General features: G+C 36.5%; 1 protein-coding gene and 1 long non-coding RNA gene across 9 annotated transcripts in view; one reads left to right on the top strand and one right to left on the bottom strand.

Annotated features, from left to right (window-relative positions):
* Positions 1–21,266, bottom strand: part of LOC147843792 (uncharacterized) — a 1,319,745-nt gene that overhangs the window by 603,813 nt on the left and 694,666 nt on the right. The gene's annotated exons all lie outside the window — the stretch shown is intronic.
* The window catches only part of srrm3 (serine/arginine repetitive matrix 3), a 187,612-nt gene that overhangs the window by 121,679 nt on the left and 44,667 nt on the right, over positions 1–21,266 (top strand). For 4 of the 8 annotated variants that reach the window (XR_015490752.1, XM_087253214.1, XM_087253219.1 and 1 more), the window contains exons 4-7: positions 1,342–1,470; positions 9,755–9,835; positions 12,603–12,644; positions 18,732–18,767. Coding sequence is in view for 6 of the 8 variants with exons in the window: in XM_087253214.1 (XP_087109340.1) it covers positions 1,342–1,470; positions 9,755–9,835; positions 12,603–12,644; positions 18,732–18,767 (288 nt within the window). In the remaining 2 variants the exon portion in view is untranslated. The remainder of the gene's footprint in view (positions 1–1,341; positions 1,471–9,754; positions 9,836–12,602; positions 12,645–18,731; positions 18,768–21,266) is intronic. The other 4 variants (XR_015490753.1, XM_087253215.1, XM_087253217.1 and 1 more) reach the window with 3 other exon arrangements.

The following is a 21,266-nucleotide window of genomic DNA, read 5'->3' as shown; positions in this document are numbered from 1 at the left end:
CAGCCCTCCTTCCTCTCTACCTCTGAAAATGCACATCACGTGACCACACAGACACAGACGCACACACACAGCCATGGGCTCGAGACAGCAGGTCCAGGCAGTCAGAGGACTGCTTCAATCTTTCACTCACTTGTACTTAGTCATTTTAGCGAACACCTCAGATACTGTTGGCTGGTTCCTGTTGGTTGTGCGTCTTTTTTACCGACGCCATTATAACGACACAGATCACTGCCTATTCACGAGTCCCGCAGAAAAAAGTGATTGACAGGTGGTAATTATGTGTGTATCTTGCCTTTATTCATTTACTGTATGATTTGTTTATGGGTAAAACAAAGACCATGCAGGTCAGGTAGTTTAAACGGTAGGCTACAAATAATTAATTGGTCATTAATTAATTAATTATTCATAATCGAAAATCGAATCGAATCGTGCCTTTAGAATCGAAAATGTAATCGAATCGAGGATTTGGAGGATCATGACACCCTTAATACAGACAGCTTGTTATAGCATCCCCCCCAAAAATATAACACTGTGTATGGAAAGCATCGTCAATGAACTGTGATGCACCGAGATATCGAATTGAACTAAATAGATGGCATGATAATCGTAACCGAACCGAACCCTAAGACCAGTATAGGTTCACGCCTCTACTTAATGGTCTTAAAAAGGTCTTTTAAAGTCTTAGATTTGACATTATGACATCTGCAGAAACCCTGCCTACAGACACTTTGCATAGGATAAATAGAAACAAGGAATTAATACAAAAAAAAAAATACAAGTATACACAAATAGTGTGCAAGAAATCAGAAAAAAACACACAAATCACAAACAACATGAAGTACCAATTAGTGGAGAGAGATGCAGAAGGCTGACATTTACCAGTGTGATGAAGAAACTGATCGTTTCAGACAGAGTTACATGTTAGGAAGGATAATGAGGAGAGGTTGAAGCTTTATAATGAGGGAGAGAGAGCATTATAAGTGAGTGTGAAGTGTTGAGTGTAAAGTTCGGCACTCTCAATATCACATTAATCATCTTTATTCTGTATTCGGTTTTGTGAAAGCAAAAAAAATAGCACATTGTAAAAGTCCATACTGCAGATTAATGTATCCTGTAAAACATTCGCAACTGCTTCTTAATAAAAACAAATGCAGTTAAATGTATAAATACCAGTGCACTTTCTTCTTCAAATATTTCTCAATGGATGTTTCAGAAAACACAAACCTCGAAATAGAGATCATTCATGCATGCATGCTGGAGACACGTCTAGACTGAGTCAGTAGCTCATTATTGCATTGTAGACCAGTGCAGGTTGTGACCTTTGACCTCTTGCATACACAGGGTCAGGCTGCTTCCTCATGAAGACGGAGATCATGTGGAAAATGTTGCGTACACTGACGGCTATGAACAAGACTATGACTGGGATGGAGAGTATTATGAGCAAGACTCGGCAGCTTATGATGACTGCAGGTAAACCGCAGGGAGGATATACAGTTGAAGTCAGAATTATTAGCCCCCCTTTGAATTGTTTTTCTTTTTTAAATATTTCCCAAATGATGTTTAACTGAGCAAGGAAATTTTCACAGTGTGTCTGATAATATTTTTTTCTTTTGGATAAAGTCTTATTTGTTTTATTTCAGCTTGAATAAAAGCTTTTTTTTAAATTTTTTAAACACCATTTTAACCCTTGTATGGTGTCCTGGTCTGTGAGACCCAGTTTTAGTTTTTTTTCAAAAGAAAAATTAAACAAGGAATTATTTTTTCAACCTAAAATTCATTGGCTTTGGCTAATTTTCTGTGAAGAACATAAATCCGAACAAATTTTCAATGATCGCATAATGTACCTCCCCCCACACATTTACATTACATATAAGGTGTTCGGGTCAACTAGACCCAGGTCTAATAAAAGTCTTGAACGTGTAGATACAGTGTTCCCATCATAGACTGTAAAATATATGGACGTAGTATCCGTGACGTCACCTATAGGTTTCTAAAGAGCGCAAAAGAAGCCACAAGTAGGCGTGGCCAACCGTCGCCATTTTGTTTGCGCGTCATCACACCCACGGCGGGATACCAAACAAGGGCAAAGAGGCGGAGAGTGAGCGGAGCTACAGACACCTGCTAGCATTTAGCTTGGACCTGGTTCAGACACACTTTACTTTGGGAGAACGCTTAATACTTCATCACCTGTGACTCGTTTGTGTTCTGAACACTTGTGCTTGGCTGTACACTACATCAAGTGTTTAGTCTTTTAAAAACACTGCTGTAATACATTGAGCCACTAAACATTGTTCTTATGACGTTTTTCAACAGGAGGAAAACGCGAATTACTTCCAAACACTTCAGATATAATCTGTGTTAGCTAATGTAAGACTATTGATGAAATCCAGCATAACACTGTATGACAGCGCTTCAGATGACTGATCTAGAGCCTACAGCTGATCAATCTGACAGATTCTGCAGTGCATTACAGCTCTAAATATAAATATAAACGATAAATGATCTTAAATAAAACAAATACATGTATAGAGATGGTATATAAGTATATAACTTTACTCACATGGGAAACGGAGGCCACGTGAATGGTTTGTGAGCACAATTAAGTGCACTCAGCATGCCATGCCATCTAATAATCGTGGGAAACAAGTCCAAAAGGCAGTTGAGTGTGTAAAGCCACATAAAACAACACAGAAATACGATAAATATGCCGACTTCAGTGGCTAATCTGCCGGATTCAGCTGAGGTGACGTGACGGCGACCAACGAGACCTAGCTGTCACTCAAGTGGCCACGCCCTTAATTATGCAAACTTAATATAACTTAATATAAAGGAAACGGACGAGTTATAAAAAAATTCACCCCCTCTCAGTTGTCATGAAGGGTAATATTAGCTGTATTAACCAAAATCTTTTTCTGTACCAGGCTGTAAACACCTTTTTTTTCGGCTGTAAAGTTGTTCATTCTAACAGTGGGCTCGATTGAAATTTGCTCTGTTTTGGAGCCAGGAGCGGCCAGGACTAGCGGGATTTCAGATGAATTGCAGTTTTAGCTACTTCCGTATTGGCTTCCTGAGGGAGAGCGGGAGGTTGCCGCTTGGTTCCCACACTCTGTCTTCCTTCTTTCTGGTGCTGCTGTTTTCTTCCCCTCTCCCTCCTGCTCCCGCAAAAATTTGCAACATTGTGGAAAATTCAACCATCACCCCTGTCTGCTTTTACATTCCCGCACATTTTACCCTCTCTCTTGCGGGAACCAAGCTTTATTTTCTCATACCCTGTGCCATCTGCATATTAGGGGCATAATATTATAAATAAGACTTTGCCAGTGTGGTTCCTTATCACAACTGATCAAGATGGCCAAAAGATGATCTGCTGCGAGGGCCTTGCAATTGATTGTGGAAGAGAGAGGAGCTTCTGGTGATGATGTCCATGACCATGGTGGTAACAATACGAAAAAAACAAATCTGTGGGTTTTATTTTTTTCATAACATTAATAATAATAAGAAAAAAAATCGAGAAGCACATTCATTCATCAATATGATCTAGCAAAGGTAAAGGGGAAAAATTAAGCATGCGTGCTGTGCATATGGCTTGTAATTGGGATTAAGTAAATATTTGTTGAGTAATTTAACAAAATATTGTTTGAAAGTGTTTTTTGGAAAGCCAAAACTCTAGCGGGTCCAGACTAATGAACACTGGCTTAGTAACCAAAATACGAACACCACACAAGGATTAAGGAAAAAATCGTAAGCCCCTTTAAGTTAAATTTTTTTTAGATGAATACAGAACAAACCATCATTATACAATAACTTGCCTAATTACCCTAACCTGCCTAGTTAACCTAATTACCTGATTAAGCCTTTAAATACCACTTTAAGCTGTATAGAAGTGTCTTGAAGAATATCTAGACAAATATTATGTGCTGTCATCATGGCAAAGATAAATTAAATCAGTTATTAGAGATGAGTTATTAAAGCTATTATGATTAGTAATGTGTTAAGTAAATCTGCTCTCGGTTAAACAGAAATTGGGAAAAAAAATAAACAAGGGGGCTAATAATTCAGGGGGCTAATAATTCAGGGGGGCTAATAATTCTGACTTCAACGGTATATATTTTTTAATTTAATTTTTTATGTTATTTCTATTTTTTTTGCTTGTTTATTTTACAGGGACAATACACTTGACATTGTTATACAAAGATAACCGATGTTGTGTACATAGGGCTGTAGCATAAAGCTAATTTGCAGCCCTCGTCCCTGGTTAGGCTTTACATTAAAAAAAAAAACAATCAAGAATAAAACATAATACAACAAACATGTACAATATTTACAGAGCCACAAACATAAAATGCAAGTCAATCTGCATAAAGAGAAATGTAAACGGGACCAACCTGAAAGAATAATACTTAATGCTCACATTGCTGTAAAGCTTTCAGCCATTCTCTCAGCTTTACAGAAAATAAAAATACTGTTTTGATTGTAACTTTACATGAACAGGCTTGGCATGAATACCTTTTACTGAAAAGGATGACTGACCCACAGCGGTTCTGCATCTACGGATTCTCCAGTTCCCACTTACTGCCCCTCTAGTCTTCGCCCCATCACTGCTGATTTTATGTATCAACTCACAGACTACTTTAGGGGCAAGACCATGTATACACTTAAACATGTTTTTTTTAAAAACGAGAACTTTAAAAAAAAACATAAAAACTTAACAAATAATATTTTTTAGAATTTGACAATGGTGCCATCTTATTGGCTTCTGATCCATTACTTTTAAAGTTTGTTTGTAAAGAGACATTGCAGGCTTAACAACTGACTGAGTTGCTTGACCCCAGATTATTGCACAATAAGACATACGTGATAATATCATAGCATGCACAAACATTTGCACTGCTTTAAGAGAGATATATACAGTCTTATCTTAATGCCCAGTTAATATCAGTCTTAATGCCCAGTTGGTGGAATGAACTCCCTAACTGCATCAGAACGGCAGAGTCACTCGCTATTTTCAAGAAACGACTAAAAACTCAACTATTTAGTCTCCACTTCACTTCCTAATCTGCAATTGCCTCTCTGGATATCACACTAACTGTACCCAAAAAATAAATAAAAAAATAAATAAGTACTAATACTTTCCTTCTTAGACTTTACAGACCTGAAACTTGCCTATAGCACTTATTCACTGTTGCTCTTATAGTTGTGTAAATTGCTTCCTTGTCCTCGTTTGTAAGTCGCTTTGGATAAAAGCGTCTGCTAAATGACTAAATGTAAATGTAAATGTTATCATACGAAAACAGTTTAAATTTGTCTTAATAGTCTTAGTCATTTTCTTAATATGGGCATCAAACTTAAGCTATGAGTCTATGGTGACACCTAGGTATTTAAATTGACTCACTTCCTTGATTTCCTTTTGGTAAATTTGGTTTTTAAATGCATCTAGTGCTCTGTTTTTGAGCAGAAACACACTGAAACTGTTTTGTTGTAATTTAGAGTTAAACAGTTGTCTATATATTAGGAGAAGATGATATCGTATTAAGAGTTAATGATCCTTTACTAAACTTTGCCCTGCTTTTTACAAAACATCCTATAGATCTGAACTGGAGATTATGTATTTGGTAGAAGATTTCTGAATATAGAGTAAAAAGCATTCAAAGCATTTAAAGCAGGGGTGTCCAAACTCAGTCCTGGAGGGCCGGTGTCCTGCATATTTTAGTTCTAACCCCAATTAAACACACCGGAACCACCTAATCAGGTTCTTTCCAGGTATACTAGAAACTTCCAGGGAGGTGTGTTGAAGGAAGTTGGAGCTAAACTATGCAGGACACCGGCTCTCCAGGACCGACTTTGGACACTTCTGATTTAAAGGCTTAGTTTACAACAAAATTAAGCATCTGTCATCATTTACTCCTCCTGACGTCCTGTTAAACCAACAAGAGTTTTGTTCATATTTGTAATTCAAATTAGGGTGTTTTTAATCAGATTTCTGTTCCTCCAGTAAGGTATTTTCACCCAAAATATTGATAAAGAAATCTGTAAATTACAGTATATCCATTTGGACAGTGGGGGAAAGAGTACTGAAAAATCATACTCAAGTAAAAGTACCATTACTTGCCTAAAAATGTAGTGCACGTAGAGTAAAAGTACCTGCTGTAAATATTACTCAAAGTGTGAGTAAAGAGAAGACCTTTCAACAGGACTCAAGAGTAATGAGTAGGGATGTAACGGTATCAGAATTTCACGGTACGGTAATACCTCGGTATGAATGTCACGGTACGGTATTTATTGAATCATTTACAGGAAAAAACAAAACTTATGAAAATACTCCAAAAAAGTGCCAAAAGTGTCAATGACATACAAATTAGCCATCTATCTGTAAGCTTTGAAACAGGAACTTCAATTTTAATAACAAAAAAATTATTAAACCATGTAAAAAATAAAGTTTCAATTTAGTATTGTTGAAAACTCATCACATTCAACATTTAATCACTCACTCACTTAGATAGAGATGGGTTTAAAGGAAAATTATCATATAAATATACTCTGGTAAAAGCTGGTATCTCTGGGTATTTACAATGTCCCCTACAACAGAAAAAAACCCTCTCATTTGGGACTGAGGTTTCTGGGACAGAGAGATATGACTTGGCCCAGGTTGACAGCAGTGGGTAACGTTGTGCATTGTCTTTCCCCCACTTGAGAGGACAAACCATGAGTAAGATAGAGGTCTCATGTCTGCATCAATCTGAACAGTGTGCTGACAACACCGCTATTCAGTACGCGCGCGACAACACAGCTGATAAGAACTCGCGCAACAACACAGCTGATAAGAACTCGCGCGACAACACCGCTATTCAGTACGCGCGCGACAACACAGCTGATAAGAACTCGCGCGACAACACCGCTATTCAGTACGCGCGCGGCGACAACACCCGCTTTAGAGTTTTCCAGCTCTTTTTCATCCCCGCTTCTAGCAGCACACTCCATTTCCGCATTACTGGATCTGTAGCGACAACAGACCGCAAGGGATGATGGTCAAGTATGGGCTGATGGGAATTGTAGTTTCCGGTACCTCCCGTTCACTTCATTCGCCTGAGCAAATTTTCTCAGAAGACCTATAGTTTTACCGAGTCATGCGACTTCGGTAATATCGAAAAAAATTAATATTGCGGTATGACGGTATTTACAATACCGTTACATCCCTAGTAATGAGTAGTGAGTATTACGCAGTTAAAAGCTAATACGTTTACATGTAATTTGTGCGTGTGTGTGTGTGTAAACGTAACATTCTGTAGTGCAGGGCTATTCAATTAGTTTGTCATGGGGGCAGGTTCATGAAAAGCATCCCAAACGAAGAGCCGAAGAGATATGACTTGCTATAAGAGTGATGACACAACTGCAAATAAGAGCGCATATGCTGTATTTTTGCTCCTTAAGACACCCAAGTTGGCTTTTTCTACAATAAAATGTGAATATATTGTATTTTGAAACTAGATAAAAATCACTGCATTGTACATTGGACTTTTACTTTTTACAAACATTCAAATGTTGTATTTCAGAGCACAACAGAAGCAGTGCAGTGCTGAAGTTTGGCTTCTTCTACATTCAGACACATTCATACGTTGTGTTTGGAACTGTATAACAATTTGTGGATGCAACAATTATAGATTTTGGTTGTGCGATTATATAGTCTGAAGAATAATCATGATTTCACGGTTATCCCGTCTAATGTAAATTTAAGCTTTATATTAGGTAAGTTATTTAGAATAACTGTTGTTGCCATTTGCATTCATACATACTGTACATAATCAGTTTAATAATAATTCGTCTTACATATCTTTTTGTTTACATTGCACAGAAAGGCACGCACAAGTCTCGATTGAATAGCGCTGCTGTAGTGCATCTAGTTATTGCCCAGCAGGCACACAGCATTATAAGACATTAATTCTAGGTTAGATTCAGATTGTGATGTCAGGTGACCAAAATTCAATGACAAGGCAGAGTCTAAACAACGTTATTTTGATGTCCAATAACGACGTTGACATTTGGCTGTTTTTAGGTTGTTGGAAAGTGACCAAAATCCAACGTCGAGTCAACATCTTAAACCAATGTCATATTGACAAAGACCGTCATTTAATTCTCAGTTATGGCAACCAAAATGCATCATCTGATAGACGTCATAGTGTTAACGTTCACACAATGTCAAGCTGTGACATCATTAAACGATGATATTTGGTTGGGCATTGACATTGGCCTGACGTTGAGTTCTGAAGTCAACCTGATTTTCCCATGACGTTAGGGTACAACGTCAATCTGACGTCATGTTGACGTCTTGTGCCTTTAGGTGTTTAAGGCCATTTTAGTGTAGGGTAAACATCCATCATCTTCTCATCAGTAACCAGCATCTAAACAGTCTCTGGGGTCAAGGTGTGTAAAGATTTTGGACATTTTCTTGGACACTTTCGAAACTTCCAAACAGTTTGCTGCAATTATAAAAAAAAAAAAAAAAAGCCCATGTCTTAAGGTAGTTCATTATGGACAGGAATCACAGGACTGATTTTTCTAATCCCCATAGAAATAATAAAGTAGTGACTGCAGATTGAAGGAAAGTAGTGGAGTGAAAGTACCGATACTGTAACATACCAGAATACCAGAGGTGCGGGAAAATAAGGACAGTTTATTAGGTATAGTACAACAAAGGTAGACTGCCGCACGCAATACCCAGGCGGTGCGCAGTACTGGATAACTCAAAGTTCTTTAGATGAAAACAGATGGGTCCCGCAAGAGAGGTCAGAGAAGGAGTAGAGGAGGAGAGCTGGCATCAGCTGACAAACCCCGGCTGGGGACCAGATGCAGGCAGGCACTTAAAGGCTGGTTAAGCAGAGTGTAGGTAAGAGTACACACACACAATGATATCACGCAGGATAGAACTTACTGGACTGCACAAACGTGTAGCGATCCACAAACTGCGAGGTGAACCACAAAAGCGATATAATAATCTGACACAGAAACAGAGAACATAGAAGATTAAGTAGGGACGTTAATAGGCAATAAGTGGCGACAGGTGCTAATGCAATGATAGTTAATGGGGAGAACCTGCAGCTGCGAGACCAAAGGGGCAATACAGTGTGATAGAATTAACGAGATCAGACCTGACTCATGACAGATACTGGACTAAACATGTACTCAAGGGAAAGTAAAAGTACATATTTAGAAACTACTTAGTAAATTAGAATTCCTGAGAAAAACTACTCAATAACAGTAATCTGAGTATTTGTAATTTCTTACTTTACACCACTGCATTTGGATAATATGGACACAATGATTTTATTTAAATAGCTGACATTTCAAAACTCTCCTGAAGAAATACAAAGATAAATCCATATGAAAAAAGCAGATTAATCCAAGAAAATAAACACATTTCTCATGGTTTTCAATGACTTGAGGGTGAGTAAATGATGAGCTAATGTTTATTTTGAGGTAGACTAAGCTTTAACATTAAGAATCTGACAGAAATAAAAGGTAGGTGTAGGTAGTGAGTGCATCAGTTTTGTAATTTATTCAAATTGTTAGCCTCTCTTTCCTGCCTTCTAATGTAAAAACTCTAGACTGTTTCCATTATAATCTCTTCAGGGGTTTAGACATTATGTGCAAACACCTGTTTATGATGAAGGAAGTATAACACAACTGAAATGTACTTAGCTTACCAGATATTCTACTTTTGGTTGTTTATTATGTTCCACAATGTCTTGTCTTTTTGCAGCAGACCCAAGAGGAAATCCAGCAGTTCACCTTCACCTCGTCCAAAGAAGAGGAAAAAGAAGAAGGCACGAAGACACAGCCGGTGAGTTTGCTTTCTGTCATCTAAAACAGTGTCATAATTTACAGAAAAATCAGTTCACTCTGTGTCCATTATACGTTGTGCGAAAGTTTGTGAGCCCCTCGCAGAATCTGTGAAAATGTGAATAACACGATTCACTATGTGCTTGGGGGTGAAAACGTGTTATTTTTACTTTATTAAGCTGTCCTGAGCAAAGGACTTTGGATAAAAGATGTTTAAAAACTGACCTTATTCTTTAATGCGGACGTGCGCTCGCTTTTGCGATTGATTTAGAACTTCCCATTTAGTTGCCTATGTGAGGGGGAGGGGGGAGACTTTTGCATTTGAAGATCAATGTTAATCGGGCTTCATTTGGCTTCCAGGAAACAGGCAAATATCTTCTGTTACTTCTGAAGGGCAGTACTAAATGTAAAATGTATATATATATATATATATATATATATATATATATATATATATATAAAACTTGTTATTTTACTTCATTCAGCACTCTCCTGATTAAATATAGTTCACAAAACAAAAACATATTGCTGGAAGGGTTAAAATTTGGGGGGGGGTGAAAACTTTTGAATGGGACGATCAAGGTAAAGCATGCTTCATTTGTCTTCCAGAAAACATGCAAGTATCTTCTGCTTATTCTAAAGCGCAATACTAAATGCAAATATATATATATATATATATATATATATATATATATATATATATATATATATATATATATATATATATATATATATATATAATCTATATGGACCTCTAAATCCTGTTTAAAAGTTTTTAAAATCAATTGATGGTGGCATAATCACAAACTTTTGCACAGGCTTATATAAAGAATTCCATCTATTTATTTTGTCTTGTGAACTATATTTAAAAGTATGTTATGTAAAATATCTTACTCGGGTCAGTACTAAATAAATAATATATTTTTATTCTCTCCTATTTTGTTAAAATGATTCACAATTTGAGATATTCTGTAAGAGGTTCACAAACTTTGAATGACTCTGAACTATGGAGGAAACTTGCAAAAACATTTAATAAATAAATAGGCAAATAAATAATAAGTAAATAAATCCATAAATTCCAGCATAAATAAAACAATAAATAAATAAATATGCAAATAAATATTTAAGTAGATAAATAAATCTATAAATTCCTGCAAAAAAACACTAAATAAATAAATAAATACGCAAATACATAGGTAAATAAATCTATAAATTTCTGCATAAATAGATAAATAGGCAAATAAATAAATAAATAAACAAATCTATAAATTCCTGCATAAACAAAACAATAAATAAAAAATACGCAAATAAGTAAATAAATAAATCTATAAAATCCTCCATAAATAAATAAATTAATAGGCAAATAAATAAATAAGTAAATAAATCTATAAATTCCTGTATAAATAAAACAATAAATAAATACGCGAATAAAATAAATAAGTAAATAAATTCATAAATTCCTGCATAAATAAAACAAATATATAAATAAATAGGCAAACAAATAAATAAGTAAATAAATCCATAAATTCCAGCTTAAATAAAATATGAAATAAGAAATACTCAAATATATATTTAAATAAATAAATATTTAAAATATTTAAATCTAAATTCCTGCAAAAAACATTAAATAAATAAATAAATCCCTGCATATATAAATAAGTAGACAAATAAATAAATAAGTAAATAAATGTATACATTTTTGCATAAATAAATAAATAGGCAAATAAATAAATAAATCTATTAATTCCTGCAAAAAACACTAAATAAATAAATAGGCATATAAATAATTAAATCTATTAATCCCTGCATAAATAAAACAATAAATAAATACACAAATAAATAAATAAATAAATCCATAAATTCCTTCAAATATAAAACAATAAATAATAAAAAGTCAAATAAATAAGTAAATAAATCTATAAATTCCTGCATAAATAAAATAATTAATTAATAAATACGCAAATAAATAAGTAAATCTATAAATTCATGCATAAATTAAACAATAAATAAATACACAAATAAATAAATAGGCAAATAAATAAATAAGTAAATAAATCCATAAATTCCTGCATAAATAAAACAAATAAATAAATACATATGCAAATAAATAAATAAATAAATAAATCCATAAATGCCTGCATATATAAAACAATAAATAAATGCGCAAATAAATAAATAATTAAGTAAATAAATCCATAAATTCCTGCATAAATAAAACAAATAAATAAATACATATGCAAATAAATAAATAAATAAATAAATAAATCCATAAATTACTGCATAAATAAAACAAATAAATAAATACATATGCAAATAAATAAATAAATAAATAAATCCATAAATTCCTGCATATATAAAACAATAAATAAATGTGCAAATAAATAAATAAGTAAATACATCCATAAATTCTTTAATAAAAAAATGTAAATATTCTAAATGTATAAGAGACCTGGATGATCTGTTATTTTTGCTTAATGCATTGTATTTAATAATGCAATCTGCTCCATCTCCACTATATTCTTTTATTTCATGCATTGCAACTATGAAATATTTAAGGTTTGTTTGAAATTTTGCTATATTTATGAGCGAAGTATAAAGTGATGTAGCGAGGAACAGAAAAATTCAAGAATGCAAGAGCAACAATGAATAACAGACATTTAAAGTGGTTTATCAATAGAAAAAAGGAAAGATAATGTAAGCATGTGTGATGTGCATTTGTGATGTGTTTGTGTGATACCCAGCACTGACAGTTTGTCTCCCACCCGCAGAGACAAGAGGAAGAAAAGCGGAAAGAAACACAAAAGAGACAGGTGTGTATGTGTGTGTTCATTCACACAGGTGTGCATCATTCACCAGTCCATTAGCTCTGATCTTCCTGCCAGTAATCATCAATCTGTCCCTCAGGCAATGTGTTGAAGAGCACACTGTAATGTAGCTATGCAGTATGCTAATTTTATGCATTTATCACTTCTGTACTTCAAGCAACCCAAAGTGTCATTGTATTATAAATGAGTAACCAAAATGCATGAAAAGATTTAGTTAAAAGTTTCATGTCATATAAATACACTCATCGGCCACTTTATTAGGTACACCTGACTAGTACCGGGTTGGACCCCTTTTGCCATTAGAACTGCCTTAATCCGTTGCTGCATAGATTCATCAAGGTACTGGAAATATTCCTCAGAGATTTTGCTCCATATTGACATGAGAGCATCACACAGTTGCTGCAGATTTGTCGGCTGCACATCCATGATGTAAATCTTCAATTCCACCACATCCCAAAGGTGCTCTATTGGATTGAGCTCTGGTGACTGTGGAGGCCATTTGAGTTCAGTGAACTCATTGTCATGTTCCAGAAACCAGTCTGAGATGATTCACGCTTTATGACATGATGTGGTATCCTGCTGGAAGTAGCCATCAGAAGATGGGGACACTGTGCTCATAAAGGGATGGACATGGTCAGCAGCAATACTCAGGCAGGCTGTGGCGTTGACAGATGCTCAATTGGTACTGATGAGTCCAAAGTGTGCCAAGAAAATATCCCCCACACCATTACACCACCACCACCAGCCTAAACCGCTGATACAAGGGAGGATGGATCCATGCTTTCATGTTGTTGATGCCAAATTCTGACCCAACCATCTGAATGTGCAGCAGAAATGGAGACTCATCAGAGCAGGCAACGTTTCTCCAATCTTCTATTGTCCAGTTTTGGTGAGTCTGTGTGAATTGTAGCCTCAGTTTCCTGTTCTTAGCTGACAGAAGCGGCACCCGGTGTGGTCTTCTGCTGCTGTAGCCCATCCGCCTCAAGGTTGGACGTGTTGTGTGTTCAGAGATGCTCTTCTGCAGAGCTCGGTTGTAACGAGTGCTTATTTGAGTTACTGTTGCCTTTCTATCAGCTGAACCAGTCTGGCCATTCTCCTCTGATCCTCTGATCAGCAGTTTCTGAAATAGTCAGAGCAGCCCGTCTGGCACCAACAACCAAGCCACGTTTAAAGTCACTTTAATCCCCTTTTTTCCCCATTTTGATGCTCAGTTTGAACTGCAGCATATCAACTTGACCATGTATACATGCCTAAATGCATTGAGCTGCTGCCATGTGATTGGCTGATTAGAAATTTGCGTTAATGAGCAGCTAGACAGGTGTACCTAATAAAGCGGCTGGTGAGTATTATATTATATTATATTATATTATATTATATTATATTATATTATATTATATTATATTATATTACTTAGTCTTAGTCCCTTATTTATCAGGGGTCGCCACAGCTGAATGAACCACCAACAGTTCTAGCATATGTTTTACATAGCGGATACCCATCCAGCCACAACCCGGTACTGGGAAATTTAACATAATAATATAATATAATATAATATAATATAATATAATATAATATAATATAATATAATATAATATAACATAATAATATAATATAATATAATATAATATAATATAAAATAATATAATATAATATAATATAACATAACATTATAATATAATATAATATAATATAATATAATATAAAATAATATAATATAATATAATATAACATAACATTATAATATAATATAATATAATATAATATAATATAATATAATATAATATAATATAACATAATAATATAATATAATATAATATAATATAATATAATATAATATAATATAATATAATAATATAATATAATATATTCTACTTCTATTTACTAATAAATTATTAATATTTTTACACATTCTATCACTCACTTTCATTTGTAAATTTTGAGTATGTCGATTAGCAGACATATACTCATAGCATGATTAATGATGATTAAATCACACTTGCTGCAGTTATTGGCCTGCAGTGTATTCATTGTAGCGCATGTAATCTTGATTCAGGACAGATCATTTTTATTTAGTTCACGTTGTGCTGATGGCTTTATTAAAGCTTCACCTCATGTGACCGTCCTGTATCAACAGAGCATGACAGGACTGAAGGATGCTGGAGTGCATGCGTATCTGTTTGTGCCAGCTTTATATAATAGAGTACACACCATCATAACACCCTGCATCCCTGTGTGAATATCTTATCACAGCAGCTTCAATACTGTCAGACGGTGTGCAAAGAGAGAAAAGTGTGAAAGAGAATCAACTATTTCTACTCTCAGTTGTGTGTTGGGAATTCATAGTGTTACTTAGGGTAAAGTAAGGTAAGATTTAAGTAAGACAACACATGTAAATTCACAATAAATATTGCTAAAGAAATAAATAAATAAATAAAGTCAGTGCCAGTGTTGGAGTGTTTAGTGCGTCAACACATGCACTCCGGTGCTCATGGTGACCTGAGTTTGAGTCCTGCTTTGCGGTCCTATGCTGATCCTTCCCCTCTCTCTGCTCCCTATGCTTTCCTGTTAATACTCTATACTGTCCTGTTCATTAAAGGTGAAAACCTGAAAAAAAAAAAAAAACAAGCTACACAATTTCAACTAAATTGCACGATTTAATTAATACCATCTTATCCAAATACTTTATAACAGGGGTCTCAAACTCAATTTACCTGGGGGCCGCAGGAGGCAAAGTCTGGGTGAGGCTGGGCCGCATAAGGGATTTCACACAAAAAAAAAGTCCTCAAATGTCATTATTAACAGTTTTAATGATTTCTTCTGAACATGAAGTGTCCTGAATATTAATAGAACATTGAGTGAAGATTATGAACAGTTCTTCTGAACATGGCATCTTTTGCCTACTCCTTGCTGCCAGAGACTTGACAGCGCTTCTTCTCACAAATCAGTATGGCTTGGGGGAACTCACTCAACTTCCATTCCCTCACCCAATGCAGAGTGGATGCGCGCGTACTCAAGAGCGGTGTTATCGCGCGCGTACTCAAGAGCGGTGTTATCGCGCGCCTACTGAAGGGCGGGACCGAAGGTGTGTCGCGTCGCGGGGGCACTTTTGATCATTTTGGAAGGGCACTTTCTATCCAAGACTAAAAAGGGCATGTGCACTGCACAGGTTGAGCCCTATGTGTGCACGTGCCTGCCCTCACCTAAAAAAGGCGTATATATGTATAAATAAAACACCCCCACCCCACTCCAGTCACATCAGTCTGTACCAGTCTGTATCTACCTATAATTTATTTCCTTTATTTAGCCAGGAGATCACATTGAGACAGTACTGTCTCTTCTTCCAGTGAGACCTGGTCAAGATGGCAGGCAGCACATAGAGTTTCATATAAAAATCACAAACAATACCACAAAATTACAAAATCACCATTCTTAAAACATCAGCTCATAACAAACAATTGCAGGTGTCCTTTAAAATGTTGTATAAAAGATGTTTAAAGTACTCAGGGTCGGAAGAGTGTCAAGATTGAGCTGATTTTGCAGGTCATTCCAAGCCCTGGGAGCGTGAACGAAAAAAGCACGTTTGCCAAGTTCTGATAATGCCCTTGGAACTATCAGACGAATACATGAACCAGATCTAGTGTGTTGGCTGTTGGTGTGAAATGTTAATAAATTAAAAATATAGGATGGTAATTTACCTAAAAGAGCTTTTAAAATAAATAAGTACAGATGTAATTTTCTCCTTTGATATAGAGATAACCAATCTAAGGAATCATACAAAATACAGTGATGCACTGTATACAGTGATACAGTGATGCATCTTATAATATATATAAGATGCAGGCTGTAGCTAGGTAGGTGGCAAGCTGCAGATTGGTAGCTAAGTGGCAGGCAGGGGCGGGATCAGCTTACCTTGGTTCTTGCCGGCGCGAGCTCCCTCCCAACACTTCCCGCCCGACAGCTTCCAGCAACTTCCCAGCGTCTAACAAAGGGACGGGGTGCGTGGTGACGTCACCGGCATCCCCGCCCCTTTGTTTACACGGCGGGCGGGGAATGCCAGTGACCGCTGTGTACGGATAGAATCAGCGGGGCAGGGAGCGCTCTCTCTCCCCGCTCCGCTGATTCTGTCAGTGTACAGTGGTTGGCGCGGGCCACAAAATATTGCACTGAGGGCAGCAAATGGCCCGCGGGGCGCGAGTTTGAGACCCCTGCTTTATAAAGATATTTTAAAACTCCTTTGCTAGGCAGGGTTCAGAATAGGACACAGCACAGAGACAGCCTTGCTTCGTGTCATGAATGACCTGCTTGTCTCTGCTGACTGTGGAGCTTCAACTATCTTGCCTTTACTAGATCTCGCTGCAGCTTTTGACACAGTATGTCATTCTATATTGTTAAATAGGCCGGAGAAATGGCTTGGTATCACTGGCACCGTGCTTAACTGGTTTAAATCTTATTTTTTGGATCGTATGCAATTAGTGGTCATGGGAAATAATCAATCTGATGTCGAACAGGTCTGCCATGGTGTCCCTCAGGGGTCAGTCTTAGGCCCAATTTACACTAATGCATTTTAGTTTGAAAACGCATAAGTTTTGCTACGGTTACGCCATCCGTCCACACTACGCCGAAGTTTTCGAGCGCCAAAAACGGATCATTTTGAAAACGCTGGAGGGCTGTTTTCATTCTAAAGCGCTGCTGCTCCGTCTCAGTGTGGATGAGGGAAAACGGAGACATCTGAAAACGGAGGCGGGGCTGCTGAGATTCATAAGCACATGATCCTCTCAAAATTAGTTAAATAAACTCCACTAAACACAAAAAAAGTCACCTCCAATATGTAAAGATATTAAATTTTTAGATTTAAAAATGTTTGAAGGCCATTGCATTCAATACAAAACATAACTCAAATTTTGCAGTCCTTTTTGTTTTTTCATTATCTTCAGTATTTTTGCTTAGTGATTTAGAATCAACAACAGTATTGAGCTATTTTTATTGAATATAGAATTGAAAGTATATCAGGTAAATACATAATGCACCCAGTGCTTAATTTGTGAATTGTGAGGTCCCGGAATAGAGCGGGGTAATGGATCCGGCATGTTACCTGAGGATAGAGAGGTGTTGTGCACGAAAATGGAGTGGGGGGGGGGGGGGGGGTTGTTGGTGCGGTGGATAGCCCGAAGGGTGTCACAGACGAAAGTGAGCGGTGCAGGAGGTCTCGCATACGAAAGTGAAGAGGGTTGGGGAGTCGCGGAAGAAAGTGAAAGTGAACAGCGGACGGGGAAGGAGGGCGGTTGAGGAGGGGGATTGCTAAAATGAGGTGCCAGATCAGATTTCAGATGTGCCGGATCCGGAGTGTTCCAGCACAAATTAAGCCCTGAATGCACCACACCACCTACACTGTAAATAATATCTGTTAATGAACAATATCTGTATTTAGTGTTTTGTTTTAATACAGTGTATATTTTTTGCGTTAAAAACCAATTATACTTATTCATTCATTCATTTTCTTGTCGGCTTAGTCCCTTTATTAATCTGGGGTCGCCACAGCAGAATGAACCGCCAACTTATCCAGCAAGTTTTTACGCAGCGGATGCCCTTCCAGCCGCAGCCCATCTCTGGGAAACATCCACACACACTCATACACTACGGACAATTTAGCCTACCCAATTCACCTGTACTGCATGTCTTTGGACTGTGGGGGAAACCGGAGCACCCAGAGGAAACCCACGCGAAGGCAGGGAGAACATGCAAACTCCACACAGAAACGCCAACTGAGCCGAGGTTAGAACCAGCGACCTTCTTGCTGTGAGGCGACAGCACTACCTACTGCGCCACTGCCTCACCCCAATCAAATTTAATTTTGTTAAATTATTTATTTGGCAAGTGATGAAGTGTGCAACAATTAATGCCAACTGCATTTACTTGATCTTTAATAAACCTGCAAGTCATATTAGAGATTGTAAATGTAAATATTCTGTTCACATATTTTAAGTGTGACTTCAGTGTCCATTTTCACTTCAGACTGCAAACAGCATGAGTTGTCTGAGGGTCACAATCTAATGTCTAACCCATTGCTCTCAGGTCCACATCTGGCTCGCGGAAGAAGAGGAGGCACAGGTAAACACTAAGCTGAGATCATTTAGATGTGTTGGTTTAGGGACTGCAGGGTTTGTATTAGCCAATACCTACTTTACAGTTTGTTCAAGAGTCATTTATTGACATGTAAAGTGAGCAGCCATGATTTATTGCAACACAAGCTCATTAGAAATATTTGCTTCTGCCCTGTGAAACTGCAAAAACATACTTCAACATACTACTAATGATATTTGGGTGACCTTTCTAGATTAAAAATGAACGTTATTGGGCAGCATGATTGCAACAGATTTTTCTTCTTTTTGTACACAAATGACATTTACAGGGACATATTATTACAAATAAATGAGTATTTTCATGCTGTTTCTTTCACAAAACCCCTTAAATACTACAAAAAAACAAATGCTGTTTATTATTTGTAATGGAGTACATTTGCTTCACCTATGGACTTTTCTGGCATTGTCAGTTTGCCCATTGCTTACTTTGTTTTTGTGCTGTAGAGCACTCGAGTTTGAGTCAGGAAAACACACTTTTTACAAAAGACATAAAAGCAATGTAGAATCACGGTAAAAATATGCGGTCGCAGTAACATTTCAGATTTGCTAAATGTAGACAGCGCCGTCTTGAGGATTTGTCATCTGAAACGTACATTAAAACGTACCCAGAGCAACGTACTTTGTTTTGCAAATATGTAGGCAGAGATAAAAGTAATGTAAAATCAAGGTAAAATAAGTGGTCGCAGTCCACTTTTCTCTTACGTTGACTTTTAAAAACATTATTTAGCTCAGTGGTTCGCCAGCTGATTTGTAAGACGAGCGTTGTCTTTTTTTGGATGTTTACAAGAAGGACGTGTATCTTAAAATGTACAACAAAATGATCCCCAAGTTACATATTTCAGATTTGCAAAAATGTAGACAGCGCCCTCTTGAGGACTTGTTATCTGAAAAGTACATTATAATGTACCCGGAGCAACGTACTTTGTTTTGCAAATATGTAGGCAGAGATAAAAGTAATGTAAAATCAAGGTAAAAATAAGTGGTCACAGTGCACTTTTCTCTTACATTGACTTTTGAAAACATTTTTTAGCTCTGTGGTTCGTAAGCTGATCTGTAAGAAAAGCCCTGTCTTTTCCTGGACATTTACAAGAAGGACGTGTATCTGAAGCGTACAACAAAATAAATCCTAAGTAACATTTTAGATTTACAAAATGTAGACAGCGCCCTCTTGAGGACTTGTTATCTGAAATGTACATTATAGTGTACCTGGAGTAATGTATTTTATGTTTCGCAAAAATGTAGGCAGAGATAAAAGTTATGTAAAATCAAGGTAAAATATATGGTCGCAGTGCACTTTTCTCTTACGTTGACTTTTGAAAACACTATTTAGCTCAGTGGTTGGCTAGCTGATTTGTAAGACAAGCATTGCCTTTTTCTGACCATTTACAAGAAGGACTTGTATCTGAAACGTACAACAAAATGAATCTTAAGAAACATTTCAGATTTGCTAAATGTAGACGGCGCCCTCTTGAGGACTTGTTATCTGAAAAGTACATTATAATGTACCCAGAGCAACGTACTTTGTTTCGCAAATATGTAGGCAGAGATAAAAGTAATGTAAAATCAAGGTAAAAATAAGTGGTCACAGTGCACTTTTCTCTTACGTTTACTTTTGAAAACACTATTTAGCTCAGTGGTTTGCTAGCTGATTTGTGAGACGAGCATTGCCTTTTCCTGGACATTTACAAGAAGGACTTGTATCTGAAGCATACAACAAAATAAATCTTAAGAAACATTTCAGATTTGCTAAATGTAGACAGCGCCCTCTTGAGGACTTGTTATCTGAAATGTACATTATAATGTACCCGGAGCAACGTACTTTATGTTCACTAAAAATGTAGGCAGAGATAAAACTAGTGCAAAATAAAGGTAAAAATATGCGGTTGCAGTGCACTTTTCTCTTACATTGACTTTTAAAAACACTATTTAGCTCAGTGGTTGGCTAGCTGATTTGTAAAACAAGCGCTGTCTTTTTCTGGACATTTACAAGAAGGACTTGTATCTGAAACATACAACAAAATGAATCTTAAGAAACATTTCAGATTTGCTAAATGTAGACAGCGCCCTCTTGAGGACTTGTTATCTGAAATGTACATTAAAATGTACCCGTAGCAACGTACTTTGTTTCGCAAAAATGTTGGCAGAGATAAAACTAGTGCAAAATAAAGGTAAAAATATGCGGTTGCAGTGCACTTTTCTCTTACATTGACTTTTAAAAACACTATTTAACTCTGTGGTTTGCTAGCTGATTTGAAGCGATGTCTTTTTCTGGATGTCTACAAGAAGGACATATGTCTGAAACATACAACAAAATGAATCCCATATTACATATTTCAGATTTGCAAAGTGTAGACAGAACCCTCTTGGGCATTAGTCATCTGAAACATACATTAAAACGTACCCAGAGCAACGTACTTTGTTTTGCAAATATGTAGGTAGAGATAAAAGTAATGTAAAATCAAGATAA

The sequence above is a fragment of the Danio rerio genome, chromosome 5 (assembly GCF_052040795.2).
Source record: "Danio rerio strain M-AB ecotype USA chromosome 5, GRCz13ab, whole genome shotgun sequence".
NCBI classification, from domain to species: domain Eukaryota; kingdom Metazoa; phylum Chordata; class Actinopteri; order Cypriniformes; family Danionidae; genus Danio; species Danio rerio.
The sequence above is the reverse complement of the archived record's forward strand: the minus strand, read 5'-3'. Positions and strand labels throughout refer to the sequence as shown.